Raw genomic sequence first — 21814 nt, forward strand, 5'->3', positions numbered from 1 at the left:
ACTGCACAGTTCCGATTCTACCTCCTTCATCATGTCAGCAAACATAAAATTCATTCCACTGAGTTTCGCTCCCTATGGCAACCAGATTGTATGTGAAAACAGTGTCCACCTCTGGAAAATATAGCACATTGAACGGTGTTGAATTAATGCTTTTAGCAATACCTGAAGTTGAATACTAGAATCAGCCTTATAAGTCATGTTGTGGCTGGACAGGACATTGGTGAGGCCACTTTTGGAGTACCACATACAACTCTGGTCATCCTTCGGTAGGAAATATGCTGTTAAACGTGAGAGGGTGCAGAAAAGATTTACAAGTAGGTTGTCAGGACTGGAGGATTTGAGTTACAGGGAGAGGCTGAATAGTCTGGGGCAATTTTTTCTGGCACATCGGAGGTTGAGTGGCATCATTACAGAAGTTTCTAAAATCATGAGCGGCATTGATAGGGAGAATAGCCTAAGTCTTTTTCCTGGGGTGAGGAGTCCAAAACTAAACAGTATATTTTTAAGATGAGAAGGGAAAGGTTTAAAAAGAATCTGCAGGGTAACTTTTTCTTGCAGAAGGTGGTGTATGTATGGAAAGAGGTGGAGGCTGGTACAACTACAACATTTAAAGGGAGTATGGGTGGGTGTATGAGTAAGAAGGATGTAGAGGGATATGGGCCGAATGCTAGCTAATGGGACTATGTCATATTGGGATGTGTGGTTAGCATGGACGAGTTGGACTGAAGGATCTAGTTCTATAAGTAAGGTACAAGAGTCAAAATTTTCATTCTATGCTTACGTTAGTCCCCAGAACAAATAGCAGCAAGCTAAAACTTATTTTTGAGCTGAACAGCAAAAGTAAACACCAAAGGAGCCAAGCAGAATTTAATTTTGAAACTGGACACTAAGGGTGAATGAAAAATATAATTAAATCCTTGATGGGGATTGGAGAAATACTCTGAATGCATCCATGTTGAATGGGGTCCAAATAGAGGAATGATGTAAATACCTGAAATGCTGAACTGGAATTTTATTATTTGGAACAGGACCTAGTTGTTGAGCAACTACAGGCACAGAAATACATTGAAAGCATAAAACCCAAGGAATGAATCACAGGCTTGAGTCAATCTGTCATATTTTACACTACACAAAGATCGCAAAAGTACAGAGTTTTCATCCTGAATCTATAACATTATTTAAGAATATGCAATTAGTAATCTAATGGTAATTCATTTTTTAAAATCCATAAAGGGATTGTTTTACCACTGTTCCTCACAGAATTTCTTTGTTTCTTTCATCCGTATTCTGTCCAGGCTCCTTCCCATTGTTTTTCCCTAATACACTCCTGCTTTTTTCCTCCCCGTTCTAATCACTCCATCCCTTGATTATAATCCCTATAAATCATTAGCAGATGACTATTAAACCAAGTTAAAGTAATTATCCCATTTGTATTGAATGTGCCTTAGGCTTCTTTTAATCCACATTATGCAGTGCTGTGGCTTTGCGAATCAGCCTTTCAGTCATTGGAGAGTTTGGTCTAAAAGCATCTCTCTCCATGAGGAGGCATCTGTTGATGAAAGAAAAACATTAAACCTTAGCAAATTACACAGTATGTGGTCATGATGTTAAGAGGAAATGAGTACAGACTGAAGTTCCACTTCACGTGAATGGTCTGATATTGAATAATAAGGCCCTTTGCATACTCATCTGAACCACACCAACACCTCTGCCAAATAGTAAGACAACTTAAAGTTTGTTAAGTTGTCAATGCTACTTCCCCAGCTGAATTTCAGTTTTCATTTGTTTAATCTTCTGAAAACAGTTGTGGTTTTCAGGATGATAATTCTAGTTGTTATATTCTTGAAATATAAACATAGAAATTACAGTCACTGAAGTTAAAATATGTAGGATTCAACCACTTATGTAAAATTCAGTTTTTTGCTTATCCCTAATTGCCTTTGAGAAGATGATGGTGAGCTCCTTGAGTGTATGTACACCCACAGTCCTGTTAGGAAGGGAGTTACAGGATGTCTGCTGAACACCACTGAATATAATTTCAAATCAGGATAATGAAGCATAAAGAGAACAGGCTGTGGCATTCCTATGCTTGTGTTGCCCTTAATCCTTCCAGGTGGGAGAGATCCCAGATTTGGAAGTTGCATTTTGTAGATGGTTGACAGGCTTTTAGAAGTCAGGAGAGAAGTTACTCAATGCAGAATTCTGAGCATCTTGCAGCTACAGTGCATCATTGATTCTTGTGATTTTCAGGTAATAAGGAATAGCAAGGTGAACTTCATTCTTAGTAACTGTGAGATTACACAAGTTGTTTACGGTGTTATAAAATAACTGCAGCCCCACTGACAAGCATATTGGCCAATAAGCCTGGAACACACAACATATTTATTATTGTATGAGAAATTGTGTCAAAATGTTGTTTCATAATTTGTTGATTGCTTGGAAAACAGTAACAAGTAATGCTAAATAAGGTGGAAAGCTCCAATACCATCCGTATTCCCAAAGCTGCAACTAGTTCCAAATCATGACTGGTACTAGATCTACTCTGATCTCAACCATCGCAGGTCACTCCCAGGATAAGAGAAGAAACATTTTAGGGATGTCCTCAAGATAGCCGGAAAAAAAATCTCCTTTGATTGTTGTGACCAACTAAAATGGAGACAGTTCATTCAGTAAGGCACTGAATCCATTGAGAGATTTCACTGGGAGCTGCAGAGACAAAATCGAGGCGTCAAAAGGAACACAAAAACTTACAAACAGCTCGTCTATCTGACCTTACAAGCACCACTTCCACTGCACGTGGCAGGGTCTGCAGATTGAGCGCAGTGAATTTACTGGAAACCAGTCATGCTCAACCTGAAGCACTGCCTAAGAAGCCTAATAAATTCAGATAATAAATGTTACAAACCTGGTGGTAATGGGTTTGAATTTCCACTGGTCTAGCACATTGTGGCATTGTGTTAGGCAAGTGTAAGGTGAAAACCCAGAGAAATAAGCTGGGCTGTATTTAAGTTGTGTTTCAGTCACTGCTCCAAGTTCCAGGGAACCTTGCTTGGAGCAAAATGTCTGTCAATTTCGAACAAAATGATTTCTGATGGAGGAGTAAGTTCCAGAAGGAGACTCCTAGGTTGAGAATTCAAGCAGTTCAGCACTCTTAAGAGAGCAGTATGCCAAGCAGCAGCAAAGCATCCCGTCTGGGGGTCCAAGGCACTGCACTTTATTAAAGGGCCAATGTGAGCTGAGTTTTGTTCTCTGAGCCATAGTGCCAGTGGATAGCTGGTATGAGCCACATTTCTGACTAGCGTCTATATGCCACATCTGTATCCTTTAGGGATGCATGTAACAGATTCAAAATGGAGGATATCAATGAGGAGGTTGAGATATTCTTCAGGCTCTTAGTCCGCTATATTTTTAAGATTAACATATAAGTAAGTGAGCTGAGCAAGATGAACAAGAATGGATGAGACCCAAAGGAATGTTACTTTTGTGTGGTTTCTGACTTTATCTTCAGGGGAGAATAGATAATGGAATAAAAAGCTAACCAGTTGATTTTTGTTTTTTGGTTGATAGTAATTCACTTCATATGTCAGGTTAGGGTAATTAAAAGGTGAGTCCATGTGAGAAACGAAAGCATTAAAAATTCCATCTACTTAGCACCCTTACCAATCACGGGAAATCCAAGAATGCTTTAGCGTCACTGAAACACTTTGGAAGTGTGATTATGTCATTTAGGAAACAGAAGCTACTTTGCATAAAGCAAGATTCCACAGCCATGTGAGAATGTTCAGATGTTTTTGTGATGTTGATTGATGAATAATTCTTGACTTCATATCAGCGCTAATGCCTCTTCATTTTAGCATAGAGTTATGGGATCTTTAACATCCACATGAGCAAACAGCTAGTATCTCAATCAATACCTTAAGTTGGTCAAAATTTATTATTTTACCAATCGAATCACGTCTGGAACACAGCACCTTACACTTGCCTTTAATAAAATATAAGTTAAGGACTTGGCTATCTCCTTTATATATTTTGAGGTCTGGTCCATACTGTATGTCTGAAAGGTTACAAAAAAAATCATCAGACCAAACTTCTTTGATTTATGGATTTACCCACCACCTAGTCGTGGTCCAATAATTACTTGATTAAGCTATTTTCAATTAAGAGAGAAAGGGTAAAGGAAGCTTCAGGAATAACTTTGAAAAGGAAGTTTCATATCAACTTGAGATAGAAATATTTTCAAAGTTGTAGGATACAACAAGAGAATGGGATGGGTTAGATAAGTCTCCTCAAGAGACAGTGCAGGCATAATGGACTGAAAAATCTATAGCTCTGCAAATTGGATCAATTAACATTTTAATGAATCATACCACAAAATTGCCACATTCTGGAAATAATTATCACACTGGGATGCTTACTTGTCAGTGGAAGGAAAGGTATCTGAAAACCCTCCCAACCAGAAACCGGTTGAGCTTATACCATGTCAGGAGTTCAGAGTGTAAACTCTGGTGGCTTCCTGGCTGGCTATAGGGAAGGGGGCACGAGATGTACCTCTACTTTAGGTATTTTTTGGTCAAGGAGCGCCTTCCTCCTTGACAACAATAACCGGCCACACAGCAAGGGTTCTGTCTGCCCTCCAGTAACCCACACAGCCTAGGCATGTCCCCAACTGGCCCCAGTATCCACAGACTCCTCCCCCTTAGCTGTGAGAACACACATCTATCACTTTGTCTTTCTCCTCCAGTCACAGCTCCAGCAGTGACCACCAGTCTTGATGGCACCTTTTGAGTGGTTAGCAGCATTTGAGGCAGGTAACCATCTTTGAAAGAGACAAGAATTAACTGGCAGGTAATTGGCTGTTGTTGTCAAGCTGCAGCCCATGTCCTGGTGAATCAGCAAGTTTGCGCCCCCATCTTCTACACCCTCCTAGTTTTCAGGCCTGATACCAAAAGCCTGTTGACTCTACTAAATCTGGCACGTACCTGGCTAGTTTATGGTGAGCTCTGCTGTCTGATTTTAAAGCAGCATGGATCAATAACTGGTTAAAGACATCCCTCTGCAGGAAATGAAATTGTTTTTAAAAGATGAGATTATATGCAGACAAATTACTCCAATCGTCACAGTTTTGTTCAAATTACATGGCACAAACATATAATATAATCAGAGTTCTACAGTAGGAATTCTCCCTGTGGACTTCTGAACCTTGCTAGCAGGCCCTAATGGGAATCACAAGTCTACACAATACAGGAAATTGTAATTTAATCTGATCTTCCACACAGCAGCCAATAATACACAAAGGGAGACTCACCATTAAGTAAGGTCAGTAAACTAGCTGTAAAAGCTGGACAGTCAATGGAGGGCTTTTAGTTTGAAGGCAGTAGCATGATGCACTGGGTGCTAAATGAAGAGGTCATTTCAAAATGGAGACACTTCTTGCAATCTTTTTAAAAATCATTTATATTTTTTAAAATAGCCTTTCTTTGCAGTCAATCTTTCACTGTGTTGGGACCAACCCCTCTCCAAGGTAGCTGAATGCTGCTGCTTTTGCACCTAGGCAAGTAGGGCAGGCATCTAAACCTGCCTGGAGGACTCGATCTTCACTTGAGCTATTTTGCGTAAACCTGTTCAGGTGTGCTATGACACCTCTTAAGTAAGTGGGACTTGAACCCAGCTTTTCTGGCTCAGAGTCAGGCATACCACCACAGTGCCACAAGAGCCCCAGTTGCTACTAAAACACCATCTTCACAAAGCTAAACTGGTCCTTGGCACCTACAGGAAACTGGAGACATTTTTAAATGGGTTGAATAAGCCTAATTGGGAGTGTTGCATACAGGGTGGTGACCTAGCCCTGCCACTCTCCCAAACCCACAAATTAGAAGATGCGGCTAATGGCCAGTAGCCCTTTTTAAACACCTGTCCGCCCCCTCTCCTGATTTCAGGAGGAATTAAAAACCAAACCCCTGTCTCCAAAACTGAGGAAGAGAGCAAACAATAGATAAATTTAAACAGTCATGTATCTAATGCAAGTAAAAAATAAATTGAGTAAATAGACCTCCAGATCCTTTAACTTAGCTTGTTCAAAGAAATCTGACACAACAATATTAGAGTAATTATTTCCATTCTGGCCATTCTGCTCCGGAGGTTTGGTTTTGTGAAACTTGTTGAAAATAATAGTTATACAATTAACTGAAAGTATACTGGAGGCAAGTTCAATTGAGGCATTCAAGAGGACACTGGATGATTATTTTAATATAAATAGTGAGGAAGAGTTTGTTAAAACAAAACAGGGCATTGGCACTAGGTAATGGTGCTCGTTTGAAAAGTCAGCAGAGGCAATGGGTTAAATCGCCTCCTCCTGCACTGTAACACCATTCTGAGGTAAAGGCCACTCCACCCTGAGCATAAAATTCTTCCTAATGTAAAATTCTATCATGTTGTGGTAAATCTTCCCTTGGTGATCCCTTTAGCACAAGGTTGTGAAGTAGATCTATCTCATTGTACAGTAAAATATTCAAAACATGCAATTCGTAATTGCTTCCCCAACATATTCATCCAGAAAACTACAATTTATTTACATTTCACAAAGATATCCTTCACTCCTTTCATTACAGATTCTGCTCCCCAGAGCATGTGAAAATTGAAATCCCCCAAAATTACTTTAACCATATTAGACATCCCTCTTTTGAATTAGCTGATAACAAAATACAGTGGATCTTTGTATTTGGATTTTCACACACTGCCAAATGACCAGCTTGTTTAGAAAATTAACGGGGAGTACCACAATGAATAGGTTTTGGTTTAATTCACTTCAGAGCAAAATCACAACAACAAAAACAAAAACTAATCACACAAAGACAAATTTATAATTCTTTACTGCCCATCTGTGGGTGACAGGGAGAATTGGAGGTTTCAGGACTGAGATCAATTAATTCTTGTTAGGTAGATGCATCAAAGGATTTAGAGCAAAAGCAACTAAGTGATGCTAGATACAAATGCGCTGTGACACTACCAAATGGTGGAGCAGGCTCAAAGCATAAATGGTCTATTTCTGTTCCATAAGTTGCCATCACTTTAACAACATATTTTCAGAGCCAGTATCTGTTGAGATTAACATCTAATCTGATGTCAGCTGATTTGATCTTCCTGAGAAGACATTAGAAAATACCTGTGCATTACTGCCTCCAATGTTCTGAATCCGATAACGGACTGGATTTAACAGATCCACACTGCGACTGTAATTTCCATTTGCAAACTCTGCTATTGCCTGACAGATAGGAAGTCCCAAATCTTTACAGATTTGGTACTGATAGTTTTCACCAGGAGTTCTGAAAAGATAAAAATATATATTCTACAATCTGAGGTCTGATGCAAATGGCTCACTGCATTTTGTCTCATGTGATTTCATAATTTTCTTTAAATGTCAACCAGCATTTTTTTTCAGTAATGGACTTAAGCAGATTTTTTGTTGCAGATGACTCAATGGAAATACACAGCCTAACGCGAGACTTCACCAAATACTTTTTTCACAAGTAGAAAAAATTTGGTATCTATGTTAACTTTGCACCATTCTGATATTATACAGTCATAGAGCTGAACAGCATGGAAACAGCCCCTTTGGTGCAACCTGTCCATGCCGACCAGATATCCTAAATTAATCTAGTCCCATTTGCCAGCATTTGACCCATATCACTCTAAATCCTTCCTATTCATACACCCATCCAGATGCCTTTTAAATGTTGTAATTGTCCCAACCTACACCACTTCCTTTGGCAGCTCATTCCATACACTCACTACTCTGTGTGAAAAAGTTGCCCCTTGAACCCCTTTTAAATATTTCCCCTCTCACCTTAAACCTCTAGTTTTGGACTCTACTACCATGGGGAAAAGACCTTGGCTATTCACTCTTTCCATGCCCCTCATGATTTTATAAACCTCTATAAGGTCATGCCTCAGCCTCTGACGGTCCAGGGAAAATAGCCCCAGTCTATTCATGACAGAAGCAAGATGCTGGCCGACAGAAGAGTCACAAAGATCGTCAGAACCCGGGAACAAACACAATCAAAACTGAGTTTCCAGTTTTTCCCCTCTGCCCATAACCCAATCTATCCTGTCTGTCAGTGTGTATGTAAGTGGGAATTTATAAGGTAATGAGAGTTTTAATTGGTGGTATTATATGCTAATGATTTAAAGCTGTTTAAATGTAGGTGGAGTCTAATTACTTGTAAATAAATAGAAATTCTTGTTCAGTTACAGAAATCTTGTCTGTGCTTTGTATTAATCTGGGTCTGAAAGTCAAGTAAATTGAGGAACTTTACATTTTGTAACATCTAACTTTTCTGATGACTCCAATTAAAGCATGGCTAGATATTTATAGGACCGTACCTCACAAATTCCAGGGCCATTAAAATGGAGCCAGCCTGTCTAGAAATCTGCAGAGATAAGTACCTTGAAGGGGTACGACTGGACCATCTCCTAAACAATTCATGAAGTAGCCAATCACTGAAATATGCAACCGAGCAAGACCAAATATTAGATGAAATCACCTTAGACGTTGAACTCTGGCCAAGAAAGTAATTCATCCACCCATAATGTATTGTAAATGATGAACATGGAATCCATTAGCCCCAATCACAATTGGAAAACTTGTCATCACTTCAGTCTAACTTGTACATGCCAATCCGATATTGTAAACTGATCTAGTCCCATTGGCCAGGATTTGCCCATTTCTATCTAAACCCAACCAGATACATTTGAAATATTGTAACTGCACTCACTTCCACCACCTCCTCAGACAGTTCATTACCTACACGTACCACCCTCTGCATGAAAATGTTGCCCCTCAGGTCCCTTTTAATTTTTTCCTTCTGAACTTAAACCTAAGCCGTCTGGTTTTAGACTCTCCTATTCTGGGAAAAAAACATTCTGGCAGGCTCTAAAACAAAAACCCAACTAGTCTATCCTCTCAGTAATTTACTTATGTGTGTACATGTGTGAATCTGAATGCATGTATGTGTGGAAATCAGAGTACTTTATTATGTTTATTAGACTGGGTTAAATCAGATAAATATTATTCTCCTTTTCTAAAACTTACAAGGAAGCCTGTCTCTGTATCTTTTGAATAGACACAGCACTTAAATAGTGAGCAACTGACTGAATTGACAACTACTTCCTTCAAAAAAAAAAATTGTGGTCAGATTTGGGGCAGCTTGGTGACTCAGTCGTTAGCATCGCTGACTCACTGTGCCAGGAACCTGGGTGTGATTCCAGCCTAGAGGTGACTGTGGGAGTTTGCACATTTTCCCTATGTCTGCATGGGTTTCCTCCGGGTACTCCAGTTTCCTCCCACAGTCCAAAGATGTGCAGGTTAGGTGGACTGGTCATGATAAATTGTCCATAGTATCCAGCGATATGTAGTTTAGTTGGATTAGCCATAGGAAATGCAGGATTACAGGGATAGGGTCGAGGGATGGGTCTAGGTGGGATGCTCTTCGGAGGGTTGGTGTCGACTGAATGGCCTGCTTTTACACAGCAGGGATTATATAACTTTGTGAAATGAGGGTTGGGACTAAAGGGTAGCAATTATACTCCTTGTTACCTGCTAGTAACAACATTCTGGAATCAATCTGTTGGTTCAAATAAGGCACCTCACTGCAAAATTTCCTCTGTAGCACACAGTAGCTCACTGAAAGCAAATCTTTGGTTTTTCCCCAGTAAAAGCCTTTCCTATTTCCTTGTATTTTCTTGATTATGTTCCTGAGTGTACCTTCTCTCTTGGAAGCCATTAATCAGTTACTTGGGAAGTTGAAATCTTACAGCTTACACAATTGTGTGTTCTGGAAAGTTTTTTTTTAATGGAGGTTTAACAATTTGAGATCTAACAGTTTGAACCTGACTTCCTCTCCTTGATACCCATAATCCTTAAATCTGAAACTTTATTGTAAGTTGCAGGGTCTAACTGTTTAAGTGGAAATAGTAACATTTTAGCAGGAAGAGAAAGCCCAGGGACTGACCCATGTTTAATTCAAAATGTTAAAGATAACAATCAAACTAAAAGGAAAAACAATATGATTGTGCAAAAGGTAATTGACAGACGAGAAGATTACACAGAATATATCAAAAATGCAAACAATGAAAAAATAAAGAAAAGTTAGAGTAAGAGAGAAAGCTTGTCAGGAATCTAAAAACAAATAATGGCAGGTTCTGTAAATATTTATATCAGAGTTTAAAAGTGAGCATTGGTCCCATAGAAAGTGAGACTGGAGAAATAATAATGAAAAATAAAGCAAAGTCAGTTAAATTGAACAGAGGCTTCAATGTGTCCCTGTGTATGAAAAGTTAGTAAACAGGTGCAGCAAATATTTAGGAAAGCTACTAAAATATTGTCATTTATTGTGAAGGGAATAGGGAGATTATGCTTCAGTTATACAGGATACTGGCAAGATTTCATTTGAAGTATTGTGCATAGCATTGGTCAACTTATTTCAGGGAATATGTAAATGCACTAACACCTGGAATAGGTGAGTTGTCATTTGAGGATTGGTTAGATTGGCTAGGCTTGCATCCACTTGAGTTTAGACAAGTAAAAAGTGACTTGAGTAAATCATATAAGATCTTAAAGGACCTTAACAGGGTCATTGTGAGAAGCCAAATCCTCTTGTAAGAGAATTCAGACCAAGGATCACTGTTCAAAAATCAGGAGTCACTCAGTTGAAACAGAAATGAGACAAAATGTTCTTTTCTCAGGAGGGTCATGAGACTTGAGAACTCACTTTCTGAAAAGCTGGTGGAAGCAGAGTCATTGAATATTTTTAAGGCAGAGGTAAATAGATACTTGGTAAGCAAGGGAAGTGAAAGGTTATCAAGATAGGCAGAAGTGCAGCCTTGATGTAGCTGTTGAATGAGACATGATCCTACTGAATGGCAGAGCAAACTGGACAGGCAGGATGGTCTACTCCTGGTTCTAATTCATATGTATTTAATTTTCTAAAATGCTTTGAAGTCTGACCCTTGCTTTGTTAGTTGATTGCATTCCAACATTTTGACATTCAATTCTGTCCCTTGCCTTGAGTTGGAACAATTATTTCCATTCAAATTTTAACAATAACTATACAGAAAGAGCAAGAAGTGTTAGTTTTTGGTGAATTACCTATTAATAGGTAGGATTTTCAGGAATATCACAATGTATCAATAAATTAAGCATCCAGAGTCTGCAGTATGGATATAACACCCTTGATAGAACATATTCTCAAGCCTTTAAATGGCTGGACGTATCAGATATTCAGGTATGCTTACTTGGAGAGTTCTTGCAGTGATGTGATGACCTCATTTGCAGTGTCAATCTCTTTAGCTCCAAACAGTGACATCAGTATATGGACATCATTGAAGATAAGAATCTGGTCTTTGGCGTGATTCTTGGTGACCGTGGCAAGTTTCTTCCATTGATTGTCAACATTAACACCTGTGAAAGACTGTGCTGTCAGTGGAACAGGGGGTTTGGCTTGTTCTTTCAGTCATCATAATTGTCATTTAATTATGTGATGAGCAATATAATAGCTCATGAATAATAGAAACAAAATAAAACACAATTATTTAAAAATGCTGTGCACTTCTGGGTGAGAGTCTTAGGTCTCACGTTGGACTCTCTACAAAATCTGCAACACATTTCCTAATTTGAACAATACACTCTGCCGTCTTCCACGTCCCTTCAAATCCTGATTGTTTACAGATCTCCATCAAGTCCCTTCATAACTTCCCTTCTAAAGTCTCCTCCCTTCCATCCTGACCCTTTACATTAATTTCCAGATTTTTCAATATAATACAATACAGCACAGGAACAGGTCCTCCAACCCACCAAGCCTGCACTGATTCTTAATCCTTATCTAAACCCATGTGCAGTTTCCATCTCTCTGTTTATCAACTATTCATGTGTCTATCAAGATATGCCTTAAATTTTGCTATGTGCCTGCTTCCACCACCTCCACTGGCAATGCATTACAGGCACCCACTACTCTCTGATTGAAAAATGTTTCCCACACTTCTCACCTAACCTTTCCCCCTCTTACCTTCAACCTGTGCCCTCTTGTAGTTGACTTTTCCACCCTGTGAAAAAATCTCTAACTATCCACCCTATCTATGTTTCTCAGGTCACTCCTCAGCCTCCATCTTTCCAGTGGAAACAATCCGAGTTTATCTACCCTCTTCTCATAACTAAAACCTACCAGACCAGGCAACATCCTGGTAAAGCTTCTCAGCATCCTCTCCAAAGCATCCACATCCTTCTGGCAGCATGGTGACAGAACTACACATAATATTTCAAATGCAGCCTAACCAAAAAGTTTTGTACAACTTTAACGTAACTTGCCGACTTTTATATTCATTTTTCCTGGCTGATGAAAGTAAATGTGCTGTATGCCTTCTTGACCACCGTATCCACCTGTATGGCCACTCTCAGGGATCTGTGGACCTGCACGTCCAGGTCCATCTGTATGTCAATGCTCCTAAGGGCTCTGTCATTTATTGTATAATTCATGGCTGAATTTGATCTTCCAAAATGTATCACCTCGCATTAATCTAGATTAAACCCCATCTGCCATGAATCTGCCCAAATCTGCAATCTATCTGATTCCCACTGTATCCTTTGACAATTCTCCTGAGTATCTGCAACTCCACAATTTTGGTGTCATCCCCAAACTTACTAATCAGGCCACCTCTATTTTTTTTTCAGCAATACAACAATTTTTGATTATTTCTTAATTTCCTTCTCCTGAGTATTGCTCTCTTCTTTTCTTTCACCACCGGACAGAATCTCTGTCTTAATTCCTTCCACCACAATTTATGACTTCCAATTCTCTAACCTTTAGCTTAACATCCTCCTTCTGGCACATAAATCAAATTATTCCATGATTGCTTTTCTTGAACTCATGGTTCTGCTGTCCACACTGCTTCCACCATTGTACACAAGGAAAGTGCCCTGGAAGTTCGAATTTTCGTCTGAGATGTGTGACAATATAAATTTCAGAACTTTTATGACTTTATGGATTGAAAGAATCAACAATAACTCTTTGTTGAATAAATTGTTTCCCAAAATGAAATGGACAAGGAGAAACTGTTATAAAGGAATTAAAAGCAACATGCTAATTAACCATCCCTGAGAAGAAGGAATCAAAGCAACATAAGCAAGTTGTTTTCTGGAAGACACAAGGTAACACTACTTGATGAGCAGCTGCTTCATAGCAAATGCACAACTAAGGCTGCCTGCAGAAGGAATGTCCTGAAAAATTTAAGGAGTCAATTGCAGGACAGGCTGTTATAAACCAAAAGCTAACTCTAAATGTAACAAAGAACAGCGGAGCTACATCTGATAAGAAGATAAGTTACAGACTTGAGGTCTCCAGAAATGTAATTAATATTTTGAATGAAATAAACTAAAGGATCATCAATAATATCCTAGCACAAACTTGAAAGAGGCAGGAAATGGTATAAAAACTCAACTCCAGGAATCTTCAGCTGTGGAATTTCGAACAGCAACACTACACAAGGATAGAGCCTTGGACACTTCCAAACACTGTTGTTTGGAGATAGTAGGAACTGCAGATGCTGGAGAATCTGAGATAACAAGGTGTAGAGCTGGATGAACACAGCAGGCCAAGCAGCATCAAAGGAGCAGGAAGGCTGACGTTTCGGGCCTCGACCCTTCTTCAGAAATGGGGGAGGGGAAGGGGGTTCTGAAATAAATAGGGAGAGAGAGGGAGGTGGCTAGAGGAGGAGGTAGGTGGAGAGGAGATAGACAGGTCAAACAGGTGGGGATGGAGCCAGTAAAGGTGAGAGTAGGTGGGGAGTTAGGGAGGGGATAGGTCAGTCCAGGGCGGACGGACAGGTCAAGGGGGCGGGAGGAGGCCAGTAGGTAGGAGAGGGAGGTGAGGCTTGAGGTGGGAGGAGGGGATAGGTGGGAGGAAGGGCAGGGAAAAGTTGGGCTGGTTTTGGGATGCAGTAGGGGGAGGGGAGATTTTGAAACTTGTGAAGTCAACATTGATACCATTGGGCTGCAGGGTTCCCAACAGAAATATGAGGTGGTCTTCCTGCAACCTTTGGGTGGCATCGTTGTGGCACTGCAGGAGGCCCAGGATGGACATGTCATCTGAGGAATGGGAGGGGCAGTTAAAATTCAATGTTCAATGCAGATAAATATGAGGTGATTCACTTTGGGAAGAATAATAGGAAGGCAGGGTCAATGGAAAGATTCTTGGTAGTATGGATGTACAGAGGGATCTTGGTGTCCATGTACATAGATCCCTGCTTTCTGGAGGGACCACTCTCTCCGGGACTCCCTTGTCCACTCTACCCTCCCCTCCAGCCCCACCACACCTGGTACTTTTCCCTGCAACCGCAGGAAGTGTTACACCTGCCCCTACACCTCCCCCTCACCCCCAAGAAGACTTTCCACATCAAGCAGATGTTCACCTGCACACCTGCTAATGTGGTTTACTACATCCGCTGTACCCATTGTGGCCTCCTCTACATCGGGGAAACGAAGCGGAGGCTTGGGGACCATTTTGCGGAACACCTACGCTCGATTCGCACTACACAACTGCACCTCCCAGTCGCGGACCAGTTCAACACCTCCCTCCCATTCCTCAGACAACATGTCCATCCAGGGTTTCCTGCAGTGCCACAATGATGCCACCCAAAGGTTGCAGGAACAACACTTCATATTCAGCTTGGGAACCCTGCAGCCCAATGGTATCAATGTGGACTTCAAAAGCTTCAAAGTCTCCCCTCCCATTCCTGCATCCCAAAATCAGCCCAGCTCATCCCTGCCTCCCTAACCTGTCCTTCCTCCCACCTATTCCCTCCTCAAGCACCATCCCCATCTCAAACCTACTGGCCTCATCCTGCCCCCTTGACCTGTCTGTCCTCCCTGGACTGACCTATCCCCTCCCTCACTCCTCAACTACACTCATTGGCTCCATCCCCGCCTGTTTGACCTGTCTATCTCCTCTCTACCTACCTTCTCCTCTAGCCATCTCTCCCTGTCTCTCCCTATTTATTTCAGAACCCTCTTGCCCTCCCCCATTTCTGAATAAGGGTCTAAGCCCAAAACATCAGCTTTCCTGCTCCTCTGATGCTGCTTGGCTTGCTGTGTTCAGCCAACTCTACACCTTGTTATCACTGCTGTTTGGAATTGTGGCTAAATTCCACCATTAATCGGATAATAGCCAAGCTCAATTATGAGGCTTAACTCACTGACTTGAGAAGTCTTATTTTGGTACTACATGCATTAATGTTTATATCATTTTTTCAGTACTTGATTGTGAGATTTCTTAATGCATAGCTGAATTTAAAGTAATTTATGGTGATTTACCCGCAACAGAGGTATGTTTTGGCAGATGAACATGGGAATCATGGCCTCCCATTCTGGAAAGAGTCAGGAGGTTTTTTCCTTCTGAAAAATAATCTCAAGCCTCTAACAAATTTATAGTTTCTCATTGCTCATATCATATTCTTTTCTCAAATATTAACATGACAATCACTAACAAGCGACTGTAAAATAATGTGTATTATTTATTTGAAGATCAGACTACATTCAAAGAAAATTCACAAGAATTTTACTACAACTAACTTCACTTGGATTTACTACAACTAATTCCTTCTATTGCTCCCACAGACTACCCATGGGTCTAATTCATCCTATCTGTCAACATGACATCAGTTTAATATATGTCTCCTTAAAGGTGGATGTCATTACTTCATAACATTGTTCAAGTCAACTTATGTTATAGCAGATTTTTATGTCCCTTCTATAATGAAGTTCGGGGTTGGGGCAATTATCTAAACTGCACAGAGTCCTCTACTCTATGATTTAGAATAGGTCGAGAAAGTTTGCAATGCAGTTAAACCAGTATAAAACGTTATATTTCAACAACTATGAATCTCATTAAGAATGTTAATTCATACTGTTCTCATAATGAGATATTCACTGCTGTTTACTTGGATACCTCCCTATCTCCAAAAATATAATTTATTAACTACTTCTGTTTATTTGTGTATTTTGTGTAATAACGGCACTCAAAATTGTTTTAACAATTAATTGCAGTTACATGGCAACTTAAATGCAGATAAAGGTGTCAATGTACATCATGTGTAATTAAACAGCCAAAACCAGGGAGTAAGTATTTGAAGGTCTGACCAAACACCTGTCAGTTGTGGGTTTTACAGACAAAGAAACAGGCAGTCTTAAAAAGAAATGTAGGTCTTCAGGCACAATTACAAATGATGGGGTAATGTTGGTGTTCTGTGGGAAGTGGTGCATGCACAGGGTCAGTCAAACAGAGTGTGTAATACAGTGCTAGAGGAAGTTATAGAGATCAGCACAGGCAACATATCACATGAATGGACTTGAAGAAAAAAAGTAAATATGGTGTTTCATTTAAAGGTTTGAGCAAGGGAAAGCATTCACCTTCCATTTGGAGTCGATACAACATGGAACTTGTGTCCACGATATCCAGCATTGATCCACTTTCAAAACAGCTCTTGGAAACCTGTACAGGGTACAGACAAAATAACGTCAAGAAATCACAGCTAAATACATACAGTGGAGAGAATAATAAACTACCATGCTTCTTGGTTACATTATATTTTCCACGTCAAAACATTAGCTGTTTTAAACAATAAATTATATTTTGAATTATAGAGGATGTTTTATAAATACTACAACAGATATTCACAGTTGTAGTGTCTGAAATTGGGGTGAGGGGAGGAGGATGCAAACTCAGCAGTGAGCAGGAAGGATTCCCAAGGGCCTCTGTCCTTCTGCTGGTATCTGGATGGTTCATGTATCTCAACTGATCCTGAGACAGGAATCAAAGGTGTTGTGCAGTGGTTACATAACAGTATCTATCTGGTTGGCAGCAGACATCTTCCCTGAGGTCCATGTAAATCCTGGCTAAGCATCCAACTTCCCCACTTCATTATTCGCCAAACTCTAGGGCTACTCCTATTATGAGTGGATATAACTGCAACACTGAGAAGGGTCTGAGAAGCCCTTGGTCAAGGGACTGAGTGTGGAGACACGTCTTAACTGGCCCAGTTGACACCATGTTCAATGGGACAATTAAAAAATCATAATTACAAAACAACCTTTTTCAAATAACTGTGAGGCTGGATGAACACAGCAGGCCCAGCAGCATCGCAGGAGCACAAAAGCTGACGTTTCGGGCCTAGACCCTTCATCAGAGAGGGGGATGGGGTGAGGGTTCTGGAATAAATAGGGAGAGAGGGGGAGGCGGACCGAAGATGGAGAGAAAAGAAGATAGGTGGAGAGGAGAGTATAGGTGGGGAGGTAGGGAGGGGATAGGTCAGTCCAGCCCTCCAACCCCACGACACCCGGCACCTTCCCCTGCAACCACAGGAAATGCTATACTTGCCCCCACACCTCCTCTCTCACCCCCATCCCAGGCCCCAAGATGACTTTCCATATTAAGCACAGGTTCACTTGCACATCTGCCAATGTGGTATACTGTATCCATTGTACCCGGTGTGGCTTCCTCTACATTGGGGAAACCAAGTGGAGGCTTGGGGATCGCTTTGCAGAACACCTCCGCTCGGTTTGCAATAAACAACTGCACCTCCCAGTCGCAAACCATTTTCACTCCCCCTCCCATTCTTTAGATGACATGTCCATCATGGGCCTCCTGCAGTGCCACAATGATGCCACCCGAAGGTTTCAGGAACAGCAACTCATATTCCGCTTGGGAACCTTGCAGCCCAATGGTATCAATGTGGACTTCACCAGCTTCAAAATCTCCCCCTTCCCCCACCGCATCCCAAAACCAGCCCAGTTCGTCCCCTCCCCCCACTGCACCACACAACCAGCCAAACTCTTCCCCTCCACCCACTGCATCCCAAAACCAGTCCAGCCTGTCTCTGCCTCCCTAACCTGTTCTTCCTCTCACCCATCCCTTCCTCCAACCCCAAGCCGCACCTCCATCTCCTACCTACTAACCTCATCCCACCTCCTTGACCTGTCCGTCTTCCCTGGACTGACCTATCCCCTCCCTACCTCCCCACCTATACTCTCCTCTCCACCTATCTTCTTTTCTCTCCATCTTCGGTTCGCCTCCCCCTCTCTCCCTATTTATTCCAGAACCCTCACTCCATCCCCCTCTCTGATGAAGGATCTAGGCCCGAAACGTCAGCTTTTGTGCTCCTGAGATGCTGCTGTGCCTGCTGTGTTCATCCAGCCTCACATTTTATTATCTTGGATTCTCCAGCATCTGCAGTTCCCATTATCTCTCTTTTTCAAATAACTGTACTCTTTTAAGCAAATCAATTCTGATTCTAACAATAACATTCAGCTCGTAGCAGCATTAGCTGCAATGAGAAAATGGAATGGAAACTGAAGTACTGTTCCTTTCAACAATACAACACTTGTGTAATATGCAGCAAGTATCAACGTGCAGTCACTAATCTCCAATTATTGGTCCAATAGGGTACAATGTTTGTAAAAAATCCCCTGAATGTGTATCAGGGACAATGTGTACACGAAATGCTAAAGTATTCAACAAACACTAACAGCACACTAATTCTTGAAATGAATTGAACTAGAAAGTCCACATCCCTTGTAAAATGGTTTTCTGTTATGAAGCAATAGAGACTGGTAGTAACTCAGTGAGTAGTTCTCCTACCTCTAGTCAGAAAGCCCTGTGTTAAAGCCTCACTCTAGGATGTAATGGCTTTGAAAAAAAGCAAGCCACAAATGTTGGCAAGCCAGGTATATGGACCCAGATAAATGGAAAGGATTAGTGGCAAGAAGGACATTTGGCTGTAAAACCACATATCAAATTCAAAACAAAATGATGATACATGTGAAGGTGATCAGCTAGCATTGTGGCAATCCTATGCAGCACATTGAAGGAAGGATCAACCATTTCAACTATAGTTTATACTCACATGAGTATCGTAAATTGAGAGTGCTGTGTAATAATCACCCTATGTGAACAGAACACAATCAATAAGAATGTTATCTAAGCGTATAAACACAACATATTCACTGCTCATATCAAACACTGCAACATAAGATATTGTACTGCTCCGATCAGATAAAATGCAATTCATTTGCAGGATGAATTTTGTTCAACGACTAGGTTTCATGAACACAATTAAAATTCAACTTTGGAGAATATATTTTACCAGTGCAGCATTTCCATTTCTTATGCCCCTTTATGAGAGCTGCATGTACTTGATAGTGTTTTAGTCACTCGTTTATGAATATGGAACAATCTGCATCTACTGCTGCAGAATGGCACAAATTCATTTTGTTTTGATGAATTTCATTAAATACATTAACCTTTGTACTGTTGTATTAATTCCAGACTAGACAGGTTGTTTATGGGCTTGGTCACTCAGATTAGAGAGTGGTGAGCTTTTGGAATTCTCTGCCACGGAAACTGATTGAGTTAAAAAGCATTAGAAATTTTCAACAGGAAACTAGATATAATTCTGAGGGCTAAAGGGATCAAAGGTTATGGGGAGAAAGCAGAGACAGGGCACTGAGTTAGACAATCTACCGTCATTATACTGAATGGTGCTGCAGGTTCCAATGTTTGTATGTAGCATCAAGACATATAGACAACATTACGATGTATGACATTCCAATATATTTGAATCTACTTCACTTATGATAGGTGTTACTGCTATTATTATTGTAACAGGAGCAACAGAAAGCATAGTACCCAGTCTATGTGTAACTCTTGATATGTTATGGCAGTATAAATAGTATCAGGTTGTTCATAAACATCTGTCTTAACAGCAATCCAGTCTTTGTAGTATAAGTTACAAAGGCTAATATGCAGGGGAACATTCAAATCTTATAATGCCAACAAAAGCCTGTGACCCAAGAAATCATGTTAACCTTTGTGAAACCCTATTTTTTCCCTGCTCTGCAGGAGGATTTTGGAGTCAGCTGACAGTGATCACAACACGAAAGGTATTTTGCTTATATCTTTCTATCCATTGTAATCAATAGCTAGAAAGTTAATATTTGTCTCCACTTTGTGCACATGGACCTCTGCCAATGGACAAGGGTCTGAAAACTTATCATCAAGTAAAACTGACCTTCTAAATCAACATACATTTGAATGAGCAAGCTGGATTCCCACAGTCTTTTCCAGTCTTCAATAAGCTACATTGCTTTTAATATGAAGGAAAGGCTGAGAATTCTGTGACAAGTAACTTACTTCTTGAATTCTCAAAGCCTGTTCACCATTGAATAGGCACAAATCAAGACTCTGGTAGAATACAGTCCACTATCTTGGATGAGTGCAACTCTGACAAGTCAAGAAGCTTGACACACTCTAGGATAATGCAACCTGTTAAGCTGCAACATTCGCTCCCTCAGTCAACAATGTGCAGTGTCAGCAGTGTGTACTTATCTACAAGATGCACTGCAGAAATTTATGAAGACTCCTTCAACAGCAACTTCCAATCCACAACCTTTACCACCTCGAAGAACAGTGAACATATTGGAACATTACCACCTGCAAATTCTTCTCCAAACTACACACTATCCTACAGAACTATATGATTATACATAGACTATATGCACTAAAGAGGTTCAGAAAGGTTGTAAACCAGCACGTTCTCAAGGACTTAGGGATGGGCAGTAAATGCTGGCCCAGTCAGAGAAGCTGGAAATGATTACATAAACAGCAGGCTTGGCATCAATAAGCAGCATATTGTTTATTCAGCTTTTATGTCAAATTGGCTCCTCTTCATATGTTTGTTTAAAAGAGCTTGGAGTTCAAACCCTGAGGACATGCCATTTCCACACAAATCAGAACCAGGAGAGTGGCTCGACAGTGATTACACAGGCAACATTTCTGATTCTTTTTGAAAACCTCATGTTGAAACATCTTCTCCACTTGGTTTTATGAATCTTTGGGACTGCATATTCCATTCCAGCACACACAGTGCCGATACTCCAGCAGGCGTGCAATTCAAATATGGTCTGATCTAAAGTCAAGACTTCTACAGGAGAGTCCATAGAGCAGCTGCCCACTCCAAATAAGGGCAATCTCAAATTGGAGGCTGAATAGAGCCTTAATGTGGTGATTGCTCTTGTCGCTGACCTCTTTAATATCTCTCAAACCTTTCCCCATACCAGCCTTCAAAATGGCGAGCGCCAAGTCATGCACATTGGATTCCTTGTGGGAACACTAACAAAAATGTTCTAATGACTCTGTCCCAAGGTGACACTGTTCAAGCACAACCACTGCATTAAGCAAACAATTAAGCATGCTTCAACTTATTTCACATTCTATTTAGCAGAATCCACTGCATGACCCAATCTCCTTCTGACCCAGCCTAAATCTGAACATTATCCAGGTCACCAAGATATTTTCAAACAGTTAGATCAATGCTGCGTCTGTCATTAATATATAAACTTCACTGATATACAATCCAACATGCAGAAAGTACAGTATCCTTTATTCCAACTGGGCAGCAATGTATTTATACTGGAGAGTGAGGCTGTGGATGTTAACGTTTATTTTAAGTCATTAATTCAATGTAGAATTAACTGACTAGACCAGCATTTATTGCCCACACGTAGTTGTTCTTCAGAAAGTGGTGGTGAGCTGCGATTTGAATTGCTGCAGTTCACTTGCGGTAGTTAGACCTACAATGCTGTTAGAAAGGGAACGCCTGGATATATATATTATATTACATATATATATATATATATATAAATGATCTGGATGAAGGGACTGGGGGCATTCTGGTGACATTTGCCGATGATACGAAGATAGGTGGACAGGCAGGT

General features: G+C 40.6%; 1 protein-coding gene across 3 annotated transcripts in view; it reads right to left on the reverse strand.

Annotated features, from left to right (window-relative positions):
• Positions 1 to 997: 997 nt before the first annotated feature.
• The window catches only part of ttc38 (tetratricopeptide repeat domain 38), a 54251-nt gene continuing 33434 nt past the window's right edge, over positions 998 to 21814 (reverse strand). For all 3 annotated transcript variants that reach the window (XM_048549381.2, XM_048549380.2, XM_048549382.2), the window contains 6 exons: positions 18946 to 18984; positions 16454 to 16535; positions 11290 to 11455; positions 7163 to 7322; positions 4980 to 5053; positions 998 to 1549 (listed from right to left, as the gene is read on the reverse strand). In XM_048549381.2, coding sequence (XP_048405338.1) covers positions 1456 to 1549; positions 4980 to 5053; positions 7163 to 7322; positions 11290 to 11455; positions 16454 to 16535; positions 18946 to 18984 — 615 coding nt within the window. In that variant the 3' untranslated portion in view covers positions 998 to 1455. The remainder of the gene's footprint in view (positions 1550 to 4979; positions 5054 to 7162; positions 7323 to 11289; positions 11456 to 16453; positions 16536 to 18945; positions 18985 to 21814) is intronic.

This window comes from Stegostoma tigrinum, chromosome 18 (assembly GCF_030684315.1).
Source record: "Stegostoma tigrinum isolate sSteTig4 chromosome 18, sSteTig4.hap1, whole genome shotgun sequence".
Taxonomy (NCBI): Eukaryota; Metazoa; Chordata; class Chondrichthyes; order Orectolobiformes; family Stegostomatidae; genus Stegostoma; species Stegostoma tigrinum.